The 12,866-nt window shown below is 43.3% G+C and overlaps 1 protein-coding gene across 1 annotated transcript in view; it reads left to right on the top strand.

Annotated features, from left to right (window-relative positions):
• The window catches only part of LOC120757001 (multiple epidermal growth factor-like domains protein 6), a 187,653-nt gene extending 175,210 nt beyond the window's left edge, over nt 1-12,443 (top strand). The window contains exons 31-37 of the mRNA XM_058421901.1: nt 522-647; nt 1,075-1,203; nt 3,344-3,472; nt 3,763-3,891; nt 4,590-4,715; nt 7,177-7,305; nt 7,701-12,443. Of these exons, the coding sequence (XP_058277884.1) occupies nt 522-647; nt 1,075-1,203; nt 3,344-3,472; nt 3,763-3,891; nt 4,590-4,715; nt 7,177-7,305; nt 7,701-7,780 (848 nt within the window). The 3' untranslated portion in view covers nt 7,781-12,443. The remainder of the gene's footprint in view (nt 1-521; nt 648-1,074; nt 1,204-3,343; nt 3,473-3,762; nt 3,892-4,589; nt 4,716-7,176; nt 7,306-7,700) is intronic.
• The last annotated feature ends 423 nt before the right edge of the window (nt 12,444-12,866 follow it).

Below are 12,866 nucleotides of genomic sequence, written 5' to 3'. Positions count from 1 at the left end.
AGATCAAGTTTTGTCATGGCAAAACTGGTGAAGACTCCATGGCAACCCTACTGTTACTTCTCTGTTTCAGAGCTGAATGGTGTGGCTGAATTTCTGTGCTGCTTCCAAAGCTCTGCTCTCTGTGAAGTTCTCTTCAGCTTACTCACAGAAAGGCAAAGTTTGAATGTTTGGTTGCCCATAGCTTTGCTCTTCGGTGTTGGGCAGCATCAGTATTAAGGAAGGAAAGATGTTTTAAGCTGGAAGGATGAGCAGCTGATATTTCAGTTGTGCATTCACTCTTCTGATAGGGAAGACAGTAAATACTCCATGTGAAATCATGGGTTATATTTATAATCACAAGTAGTCTCAGGAGGTAAAGCAGTCGTGTCTTTGGGTGGGTTTTGGCTTCGTAGTTGATGCTTTGAAGTGCATTAGGTGGAATAAAAACAAAGCCAACTCTTCCCCTAAGATGGTGGCTCCGTTAAAAATGAAAACTGCCATTGGATCCTGTGGGTGTTTAACAAATCCTGTGTTCCCTTCAGCTTGCCCTGGGAGCCGGTATGGGAAGGACTGTGCCCAGTTCTGTGCCTGTGGCAAAGGCCAGTGTGACCCACGGACTGGCGAGTGCACCTGTGCCCCCGGCCACACGGGACCTGCCTGTCTGCAAGGTAACAAAGCAGCACCAGGTCACCCTGCCAGCGGGTGACACGCTTAAAATAGCCAGCAAATAAACTCAGTGCCAAACATTGTTCACAGCCACGTTCCTCGGGGCTTTTTCCTGATGACGCTGCAGATTGGGGTGCTCAGCCTCTGTCCCTCCCCGCTCCATCACCCAGCCTAATCCTGCCCACACCTTCCTGCCACCCTCATTGCCAGGGCACTGGGCTCTCCAGAAAGCTGAGGGGATGTGTCAGGACAGAGTGTTTGGGTGAAACTGATAATAATCGTGGAGTAGTGTCCCACCACCCTAGGGAGACACTAATCACTTGGGATACATGCAGGTAGCATGTGTTTGTATTTATTCCCTGTCACCTTTGTCCTTTCCTTGGGGTGCTAAGTTTTGGGTTTTTTTCAAACTTTGTTAATTCTCTGTAGTGTGTCCCCAGGGACAATATGGCCCCAACTGCCTCCTGGCATGTACCTGTCAGAACGGTGGCATCTGTGACCACGTGGATGGCAACTGCACCTGCGGCCTCGGCTGGACTGGAAGATCCTGTGAGAAAGGTGATTTCCTGCTTCAGTGGAAGTGGGTTTGTACACTCAGTCTGGCGTTTGCAGTGTCCTCAGACACCCACAGACAAGGACAAACAGTTTCAGAACTGCCCCTAGCTGGAGATGCAGGTCTTTTTTCAAAGACAGTTTCCTCCCGAATCCTGCTCGTGAATTCCCTTGCACACTCCTTATTTCTTCTTCACGCTGTTATTTCATCTCCTGTCCAACTTTTGTGTTCTTTTGTTCATAGGAATGTTTGTCTTCTTCCATGTGATCCTCAGAAGCCTATGTCTTCCTCCTCACTGGTTATGTTCTTCTCTTTCATTTGACTCTGGACTGGAGTTGAACTTCCCATGTATTGACTGCCCAGATGTTCTGACAACATCTGTCCAAAGCAGTTGAGATTGTCCTGCTCTCTCCTTACTTCTCCCTGACAGCTATCCCTTGTGCAAGACAAAGCACACTGACAGAATAAGCTCATATCCTACCCCAGAATCTCTCCTGTCAGCTCAGTCTTCCCACAACTGTCCTGTCCATCTTCCAAAAACCATTCTGCATTTCTGTGTCTCTGTTTTTCTCTGTAACTAAGAGACACCTGTATAGTTATGGCCTTAAATGTTCAGGAAACCACAAGTTTACTGGTGTAAAATATAAGTAAATAGTTCTGAGTACACATCCAAGACAAATGTCATCATTAAATCATAACTACCGTGGTTCAAGCTCCCCAACACCCTCCCAGGTTCTCATTTATAGTACTTCTGTCCCTTACTCCTGTGGAATATTCACCTCAAACTCTATCTGTATCTATACCAAGAACTGTTTGTTACGGGGTTGTGTCCCCATGTAAAAGTGTCATATAGAAATGACACTTCTGAGATTCAGTTGTTCCACTCTGCAACTGAGGAGACTCTGGGCCCCACCAGAGGCCTGTGTGCAGCTGTGTGCAGAGGAGGAGCAGGGTGCAAAGATGCACCTACTCACAGTGTGAATCCTGTGAGGATTCAGTGGGCAGTGAATGTTCTCTAAAACATTTGCAGCGAACCAATATCTGGGTGACCCAGCAGAGGCCACCCGTGTTCATCTCCATCTGTCTGTTCCTGGAGATCTCTGGAGTCACCCACAGGCTGCGTTGGGGCTGCCAAGCCTCAGCAGGGTGGTGCAGGTGTCCCCACGTGGAGTAGAGGGTTGTGGGTGTATCTCATAGGTAAAACATCTCTGGAGAGGAGCATGGGGGTCAGACATTGTGTAAGGGACTGTGTGTTGTATCACTAGAGAGAGCCTCACTATTTATCTTTTGACGGAGGGAGTGAAATTATTGGAAAATTGAGTCTTGATCTCCACAGCAGTGTGGGTTTGAGTCTGTTGTGACTGGAAATCAAAGACAGCTAATCAGGCATCCTTTTAATAGAGATTAGATATGATGTTCCTGGAAGATCCTGTCTGGCATTTGCAGAGTTCCCCATCTGATTATTTGGACGGCCACGCTCGTTTAAGTTCATCTGCCCAGATTCAAATTATCCCAGCAGTGGGAAGTTAACTTATTCAGAGATGATGCTGAGGTTAATTATATTGGCACAGTCCCTTCTGCATGACTTGGCTTTCAGTAATTTGAGACGTGTTTAGTTCTGTAAAAGCAGATAGCTCATTATACATGGACAGACTGTTGCTATGTGTGAAAAAGATCCTCCTGGTTTTATTAGGAATTCAGATAGTGTGAACTCCAGTGATAACACAGAGGAGGAAAAGCTTCATGTTTTCTTTCACACTTTTTTAGTGCCTAAAAGAAAATATTGCTGTGGATAAAGAAAGAAAAAAGAAAATCTAATTTATGCCTTACACTGCAAGACTTTACAACTCATGGTGCGGGTCCAGCATCGAGTCTGTGAAGAGACAAATTGAAAAAGGCAGATTGCTAAAACTATGAGGAAATTGCTGTTCAAACATCTATATAACATAAAAGATTTCTCTCCAAAGTATGTAAATGCATCATAGTTGTGCAGAAATCCCATGTCTTCATAACAAATATTCTTGGGTCTGCAAATCATTCTCGGGGCATCGTGTCTCGGCAGTACAATCTCTCACGTACGAGCTTACCTGGGTGAGGGCAGTGATTGTTTGTTTCTCTCTTTTTCTGTCTGTGTCCTGCCAGCAGAGTGCCTCCCAGGGAAGTATGGGGCTGGCTGCTCCTTGGACTGCCTGTGCCAGCACAATGGCACCTGTGACAGGTTCACTGGGTGCTGCAGGTGCCCCGAGGGTTTCTACGGCCATTCCTGTGAGCACAGTAAGTGCAGTCACTCGGGGCAGCTGTCACGGGTTTGGGGCTTCAGAGTAGTCAAGAAACACCTCACTGGTTCAGTTAAAATTCTGGGGATGTTGCAGATCACCCACCTCCCTCCAGATCTTGCAAGTTTCTGATGCTGGGTGGTACCAGTTTAAAAGCCCATGGCACTAATAAAATTAAGGATAAATATAATTTTTTTGTTGGCTGGCAGGGAATGTCACAGAGAATACAGAGGTTTTTAATGGTGTGTATGATTTTCTCCATGAAGCTTCTTCATTTTAATTTTTCAGGGTGCCCCCTTGGATTTTATGGGCTGGGCTGTCTTCAGACCTGTGCCTGTAAAAACGGAGTGAGCTGTGATGCAGTGACAGGAGAGTGCCTTTGTCCTTTGGGTTATCACGGTGTCCACTGTGAAAAAGGTACTGGTATACCTCTGATGGGAAAGAAAAACAAACAAACCCAAAAACAAACAAACAAAACCCTCCCAACAACAGCAACAACAAAAAGCTGAACTCAAAATCCTCATATCATTACTGAAATATTTGTTGGGAGCCACTTTTTCCATATTTTGAGCTTAATGAATATCCTAAAACACTGAATTTGGGACAGATTTCTTGTTATACAGCTGGATGTTCCCATTCCCTTATAAATTAACTAATCTGGTTCTGATTAATCCAGTGAAAGTCCTGGTCTCCATGGTGTCTTGCAACAATGAGTTCCACATGCCATTTATTAAAAATAAATCCCTTTTACTCATTCTAAATTTGCTTCTAAAACTCCAAATAAGATTATTAAATAGGTGCATGTCAGACCTGTTGAGTGTTATGGAGAGGTCTTCTAGAGAGTTCTAATTAAAAATAAAAATAAGTGCCAGCTACTTTTCTGGGACAGATTTGCAGATGCCTTTGAGAAGTTAGATTAGACAACCCCAACAGAAGGAGAGCTGATATAAATATTGTGCCCATTGCACTATATTTGATTCCTCATTAAGCTTGGCATTTACACTGACTTCAGCAGAGAGTTTATGAGCTTTCCTCTGAGACATCCTGGGAAAACTCTGGGTTTAATGTACATTTTGCTGCTGAAATGTGCATCTGAAAGGTTCTCTTGCTGTCAGGCTGTGACAGGGGCTGGTTTGGTGAGAGGTGCCAGCATCGGTGTGACTGTGGAGATGCTCCTTGTGATCCAGAGACTGGGAAGTGCCTTTGCCCACCTGGGAAGACTGGAGACAAGTGTGACGTTGGTAAGGGCAATATTTTTGAGGGCTGGAATGTGTATAGTTAAACCACTCTATTGGTTTCAGAATAACTGCAAAAGGACATTTGCTGGTGCTCAGGAGCACATTGTTTGCAGAAAATTGCTCTTTGGGGTTATCGACACCTTTATCAGCCAGCTTGTACCTCTTGATTTAATCAATATTTAAATTGATATACTGATAGGAAAACTATTCATGGGTCAGCTGTAAAATGTCATTTGCCTTGAGTTTTGGAGAACACAGGCTGGGGAAGAATAGACCAAGGAGTTTTGCAAATGCAGTGGGGAAGACTCCAGAGGGTGCAGTTGGGCACCAGGGGCTCCCATTACTGTGTGTTTTGTCACACTGACATTTGTGACCCTTTTCAGACCAATGCAAAAGTATGTCCAGCTCTGGATTTGCTTCCCCTGAAAGCAGGAGCAGCCCAGGAACTTTTAACCCCAATGTAATTCCCTCCTTTGCAGCACAGGCACCTGGGCTTCTGTGTTGGCCCACAGGAGCAGAATTCTTCTGTAACAAGAATATAAAAATAGGTGAGATATTTTTCCTGTAGGGAGAACCAGCCCCACTGCTCTACCCTGATGGGGTTGGGTGCAGGGTTGAGAGGCAGCAGTGGCAGATTTCCTGTGACTGATCATAGTTCAGGGCCAGGTTGGACAGGCTTGGAGCAACCTGGTCTGGTCAAAAATGTCCCATGCCTGTGGTTGGAACAAGATGACTTTAAAGGTCCCTTCTAACCCAGGCTATTCTAGGATTCTGTGATTGTGATGGAGCAGTTTTAGGGTGATCACTGGAGTAAAAGGAATTGCACTGGTCTAGCTGAGTGTCAGTAAACATTTGTGATCCCAATGCTGTGGCAAACAAGATAAAAGGAGTGAACATTCATGTGCTCCTGTGGAGCTTCACCAGGAACCGAAATCCTCCTGAGCCCGTGGAACAGAGGGGAAGCATTATTTCTCCTTTTGTTCTGGGATGGGGAAGAAATAGATTTAAGCAGGTTTTATTAATACAAATTGCTGTGAGCTTAAGCATTAGTGCAACTTGCAAACTAAAATGGAAAAGCATTTGATTCCCTCTGTGCAGTGTCCTGTGGTCAGGAAATGAAGCTCCCAGTCTGCAGCAGTGTTCCACTGGAACGTGAGCCACCCTCACTGCCCACAGCCCTGGGTGTCCATGGGCTTTTCCAGTAAAATTTTAGGCACAAGTGGAACGCAAGGGGGAAGCTCAGCACCACAAATGGGAATCGAGGTTCTCCTCCTTGCAAACTCTGCAAGTCATTTTTATTTTTCTTAAATCAGCTAGGGTAGCCCCCATCCATGAAAAGCTGTTATGGGGTAGGTTTTATTTGCATTTTTATTTTCAATTAGGCTCAGTTCATCTGTGATATAACTGTGAGCAGCTGTGACTGTGCAGCAGCCATAAAGATAAAAGGCCTGATTTTAATTTGAACTCTGGTAAAGCACCCATTAAACAGGCAAAATGTTAATTAAAAAAAAAAAAAAGAGAGAGAGAATATAACAGACTTTTATGGGCTTTCTTTTTTCTGTAGTAAATTAACATTGCAGACTTTCAAACAGATGTCTTAAATACACATTGTTATTAACATGAAAATGTGGTATTACATAAATTAAAATCAGGTCCAGAGGTGTTTGGGGAGACCTTTTCTCATAACATTTCCTAATTGAAAAGGCCAAGCTCGGAGCGCATGGGGCGAGTTCTCCCACGTGCTGGGGCTGCAGCTGATGCAGGGCTCAGCAGGACTTTATTTACCCGAGGGAGCTCGTGGGAGAAGGCAAATTCCCTGGCTAGAGGGTTTTTCAGCAAGGTGAGGAAGAGAGGGCCATTGTTTGCTGCATGTTACACACCCTGCCCTGTGACCCTGCTGCTCACTTTCCTTTCTTGCCTGTCCTCTGATGCATAAAAAACTGCAATGAGGATTTACCAGCCTAGGTATGAAATGTATTTGCATTTGAAAGTGAGATTTTTTGGGGGGTTTTTTGTGAGTTTAATTTGCCAGGAGGCAGCAGAATTGTGCAATCAGAGCACGACACGAGTATCTATAAAATGGATTAATACTTAGTGTCACATTCTGCAAGGGAAGGTTCTTGGCCAGCACGCGCTGACAGCCCAGCCATGCAGGAGAGGCAGGGGCAGGAGGATCCAGGATGCTGACAGCAGCTTTCCTGAGCAGATCCCAAGATGTTCTCTGTTGGGCCGTCAACCCCTGTTTTTACAGCAGTACTGATTTCCATTCTGGGAACCTCTTCAGGACAGCTGGGCTGCAGCTCGGGCAGAGCATGTGCCAGACAAAACTTGACGACTGCCGCGCTTTCCCAAATGTCATGTGTTAATGTGAGCAGATGTAGGTGTCTGAGCAGCTTCCTGATCCTGCAGAAAGGGGAGACTCCCAGGAGCGCTCACCCTCTCCCAACCCCTCCTGTCCTTGCAGGGTGCAGACCAGACAGGTACGGCCCCGGCTGCTCCCTGCGGTGCCAGTGCGCCGGCAGATCCCGCTGCAACCCCCACAACGGGAACTGCGCCTGCCCGAGCTCCTGGATGGGGCCAACCTGCAGAGAAGGTAACCAGGCTGGGGAGTGCAGCCTTTCCTGGTGGGATAAAACACGTGTGGCCCGTGCTGGTGGTTGGTTTGGAGGGGAGCTTCAACCCATTGGATTGGTTGGATAATTTCTCTGCTTAGTGAAATTGAGAACGGAGGGAAAGTTTTCTCTCAGTTGTAGTCTAATCACAATTCCTCCTCTAGTTTAGGGAAACCTTTGGGAACCTTCTGATTTGGAGCTGTTTTACAGTTTTGCTGCTCTCTACCTCTGTGAGGAGGCTGCTGTAACTCCCTCCTCTACCTTCTTTTCAAGGCTACCATGTATTGAATTATTTAAGTGTAAATTGTATAATCTATATAATATTTCAGTATTAGATTATATGGACCTGAAACCATGTTTCTACTTAATTCTCTAGGTGGCCCTCCAAAGCTTCCTTTTTACGAAGAGCAAGCTCAAGAAACAGGGAGTATTTTTCCAAGAGCTCTACAACAGTAACATTTGGACTAATAAATGAACTGTTTTATATGCACAGACGGTATTTGAATTTGGATATGAAAACAGTTATTCAATTCAGCTTGAATTGTACTGAAGTATTCACACTTCTTATGGAAGACTACAGAGGCCATTTAGTAGCTGGATCCTTTTAAAAGTTGAATCTGTTTCATGTGCTCATTCCTAGCCTCTTGCCCCTCCATTAATCTACTCTGGACATTCTTTCTGGTATTAATATAATTCATTGCTTGAAAGCCCGGACGTGTTTTTAATCAGACCAGCTCCAAAGAGTATCAGGATAAGCAGCGTGTAACACATCGCCATGGAATGAGCCACACTCCGTATCAGGGACTCTCTAAACCCACTTGACAACCAGCACCAAGTTTGAAGAGTGTTCCACAGATTATTTCTCTACAGATTCACTGCAAAATCACATTGCACAGAAACTAGAGGGATTCATCAAGTTAATTCCTCTTTGAGTAACATTGTGTGTTCTAGGGAAGCATGCAGTTTAATTTTGAACTTGCAGCTGATGAAGAATCCACCACAGTCCGACAAGAGTCCTCAATACATTGTTAATTTATTTAAGAGCATCTTGTGCATTTCTGGTGTGGTTTGACTGATTGGAAGGTCTCTGTCTGAATGTATCATTTCCAAAGAGCGTGGTGTCATCTGCCAGACTGTCCTGGCACTCTGTGTTCTCACATCTTAGCAGATGAATCTCTCAGTGGTTTGTCAAGCCGCACTGTGCAGCACTTCTCTTCAAACAGTATCTGCTAATGCAGAAAAAGATTTTGTCTTGAATGGAGAAAGCAGATAAGAGGCAAGGAGAGGTGCCTAAAGATAATATTTTTGGGGTTTGTGCTTTTATTGAGCCTGTTGTTTGGGTTTTTTTATTTTTTTAAATCATCTTTCCTGATCGCATTCAACAGCTGCTGGTGGCCACTTCATAGAACAAAGACATTTTGGTGCTATTTTGTCTGTGTAGACTTGTTTTCCTTTGATACAGAAATACATCATTATAAAGAAATTTATGTTCTGTATTTTAATATTTTGAGTTAACCAGGCTAAAATATTTCAGAGTGCCTCTTTATACCTCTCTCTAGGTTAGGAGTTACAAAATCTTGATTTTTGTGGTAGTAACCACTTGATTCTGATTGTATCAAAAGTGCACTTCAGGAGGGGCATCAGGACCCGAGTGGACCAGAGTACGGACATTTCCAGGTCTTGTGCTGACACTCCATTCACCACCAGAATAAAATGTAGCTCTGCAAGAGCAGGTTTTTGTTTTGCAAGAGACAAAATGACAACAGTTGATGGTAATGTGGGATTTTTGAAGAAGTTTGTTGTTGTGGCTGGGTAAGTGATGAGTTGGTGAAGCAGGATCCAGGAGGTTGGATGGGAAGGTGAGGGAAGAATTTTCCCCCATGGTTCACCCCAGGTCTTAAACACATCTGCAGTCAATGACTGTCCAGGCCAAAGCAAGTGGCACTTGCTTCCCTGGGAGTTTATTTCAAATTGTGATCTGTAGGAGGCAATACAGTTTTAGGAGGTGTTTTCCAAGCTTCATGGAAGTCTTATTGTTGTTGTTCATCACTCCGTAGGTACTGAAAGTAAAGGTATTTGTGAATGTGTCAAAATTAATTAACTAACTGTGCTTTCAGCCGGAAAATCACTGGGCCTGATGCTGATCCCTTTCAATTTCTTCTGTAGAGCTCAATGAATGTCACTGGAAAGTTCATTCAATGTAAATGTGGCAAAAATATGGTCCCAGAAGCGTGTGACTCAGCAAGGCAGTGACATTTCAAATGTTCTTTTGGAGGTGTGATGCCCTGGGTCCGATCCTACAATACTGTGAATTTGGGACAATTTCATTGAACAGGAAGCTGTAAGATCAAACTCCTGTGAGACAATGAGATATAATCTTAGCAACTGCAGGAGAAGAACAATTCAACTTGAGCAGTTAACATATTTTGATCTTAGCTCTGTATTTACTGCAGAGCATACTACAACAGTAGTGCAAGTGTCACACTGTACTCAAGATTTTTTGTAGAATCTTCAAGTGAGTAAAGCTGTAGAAAACCTCTGAAGGTCTGAGCTTCCCTTTAAAGCCTGGTCAGCTTCAGAGTCAAATGGGTCTGAGATTCATCATTCAAATAAAATTTCAGAGATTCATCCCACCTAGTTTTGAACAGCTTCAAGGATGGCGATCCCACCTCCTCTTTGAGCTTGTCCTAGTGAAAATTTCATGGTCTTTTTTTTTTTTCTGGTTTCTAATCAGAATTCCTTAAGTTTCATCTGTGGTCCACTGCTTCTCACCCTTTCAGTGAGGATCTCTGAGGAGCCTTTGGCTTCCTCTCCCGGACATCCCCCATGGGGGAGTTGGCTGCAGCCTTGTTCTTCTCTTCTGAAGATGCCCCATTCCCTCAGTGACACTCCACTGGCCATGCTCCAGTGCATCAGAATTCCAGTTCATTCCAGCTACCCAGAGACTGGTGTGGTTACTCAGCAGCATAAAACCTTTTACACTGCTGTCAGACAGCAGAATGTATCAAATGTACTGGTTTTCTCTTCTTTTTGTAGACTGACGTGTGATTTGAGCAGCTAATCAAAGGGGAAACCTTTCTCAAGCCATATTATTTACACCTGTGTATACTTGTTTACATTTTCCACAGTACCTTGATATTAGAATTGTAAATATGTAGTATAAGGAAATAAAAGATTTTTGTATTAAGTGTTTTTAAAGGATGTCACGATTTTAGGTACATGATGAAACACATATTTTAAGTGACTGATACTGAGCCTGTGCCAATGAATTAAGAGGCCCAAGTAGATCTGCTTTGGGAAATATTTCAGCAAATTTTTTTTTTCTTTTTTTAATCAAAAAATGCCAATTCATACAAACCACTCCATATGCAATAGACTTTTTTATTCTAAATGCTTCCTGGCTTCTTTATGTTATTACCTTGGGAAAAGAAGTTCACTTCAGTGCCATCAAACAGACCGTTCTGATTTGTGGTTCTGCGTGACTTTTTTTTCCAAAACAAATTTATACAGGTAAAAATCAAAGATTTCAAAAATGTTATAAGGGGAATTTTGATTAGAGTAGTTGGAATGTCCTACCTTGGTTCTTATTTTTTTTCATAAGACAGGGAAAATGTTTACAGGGTTTTGTTTTCTAGAAGAGCCACACTTTACATTATTTACTATGAAATAAGGAAGTTTACTTGTTTGTGATATTAATGTTTTGTTTCTGCTCCTTACTAGTGTTTAACACATTTACCTAATTCCTTGCCTACAGAGTAGTCTTTATTAGACAGGATGGAATTTTTTAATGGGAAGCTGACTAAATCAGCTTTTCCAGACATTAATTTTGTGACAAGTGAGTGTAGTTGCTACTAAATTAACACGACTCTGCTTATTTGCTTCATCAGGCTCCAGTGAAAGAGTCAGGCCAATACAGGCCTGACCACAGCACTGGGGCTTGTTGAAAATGAAAGTGAAAAATTCAGTGAAAATGGGTTTAATAGTTAAATTGATGTCCATCGTCCTGTTGGTGAAGGCCCTTGCTGGCTGCCCACTTCCCAGGAGGCTGAAGTTAATTACACTTCCTTGAAGAGAGCGCTCTGTGTATTCCTTGCAGCACACTTGCGCGTGCAGATAACTCCTTTCAGAAGGACACTGGAGTTATTTCAGCCCTGTGCCAAATCCCCCCTCTCTTACCTTGTGTGCTCCAGATAACTTCAGTTTGAGTGGGAAGGAGCTGAGTGTAACTCAGTGGGCCCAGCAGAACCTCGCTCGCTGCGAATTCATGAAACCAGAACAACATGTTTTAAGTTAGACCTCACTAACACTATCCTCATAGGAAAACAATCAGAATTTAAAAAATTCCCCGCTTCCCCTGCCAAAAATTATTATTCTACTTTTATCCTTTTTATGTTGAAGAACCATAGCTATTAAAGTTTGCCCAGATTCCTTGCCAACCATATTATTTTGATTGGCTGCAGGTTTCTGTTTGTGTAAGTAATAACCAGCATAGTGTCAGGAGTTGCCAACGGGACAAACATGGAAATAATACCTTCATGTCCTTCCCAGAAGAGGCAAAGACACATTTGGGAGCCATCGTGGCTTCACTGTGCAGATCAAACAATGACTCTGTTAGAATTTATCCTCTTATCAGAGCAAAGTAAAGCTCAGGAACAATCTTTGAAAATGCTGGTGCACCAAGAAGCCTCCATCCTCCCATCCTTGTGTTAATATTTTAATATTTAGGCTAGAAGCCTTCTTAGTCCCCATTTTTTGGACTTTTCCTTCAGGTTGACCTGTGGCTGACTGAGCAGCTCCATGCATGGGCTGCAACTGCCCAGTAATTCTTTTGCAAGGTCACAGCTTTAAATTCTGACACTGTGTAAAGCAATTTCCAGCAGTAAACACCAAATCTCTGCCTTGTAGAGCATAAATTGTTTTTTCTGTTCTTTTTATTGCTTTTAATAAGCACTTGCATAGCAATATTATGTCTCTGTGAATTTGTAACCCCTCTTCAAGGCATGTGTGGGATGTATCTCAGATTTGTACTGTACCTTCTGTTGTAGACGTGTTGTAGTGAAAGGATGCTGATTTTTTTTATATATAAACGTCATTAAAACTTGGTCTTGTTTTTCTCTTATTGCTAGTCTTGAAGCAACAGGCTTATGTTGTGGATACGTTGTGGATGAGACTTTATTTTACTGAACTGATTCACATTCAGAGTAAATACGTTGAAATCACACCTGCTTTTAGTAGTTTGTGTAGAATAAATAATGGCCTGTACCCAAGTGGGTTTGTGTATGATCCCTGACCAGGCAACCTGGCCAGTGGCTGAGCCTGACAAATAGAGCTTTCTGGCCCACAGACTCCAGAGTATTAGAAATATTCAAAACACAGCATAAATCTTGCTGGAAGAGGATGGTTATGAAGTGTAACATTTTGGGAAGACTTGGGCACTTTGAAGGCATTTGAAGCCACACACCTGCAGCCTCCCATCAGCCTGCTTGGGCACTTCCCAGAGTCCAGTTCTGCCAACAAATTGCCTGGCTCACCTTCAGGGTAT

The sequence above is a fragment of the Hirundo rustica genome, chromosome 10 (genome assembly GCF_015227805.2).
Source record: "Hirundo rustica isolate bHirRus1 chromosome 10, bHirRus1.pri.v3, whole genome shotgun sequence".
Lineage (NCBI taxonomy): Eukaryota > Metazoa > Chordata > Aves > Passeriformes > Hirundinidae > Hirundo > Hirundo rustica.
Note: the sequence above shows the minus strand (reverse complement) of the source record. Positions and strands in the feature narration are given on the sequence as shown.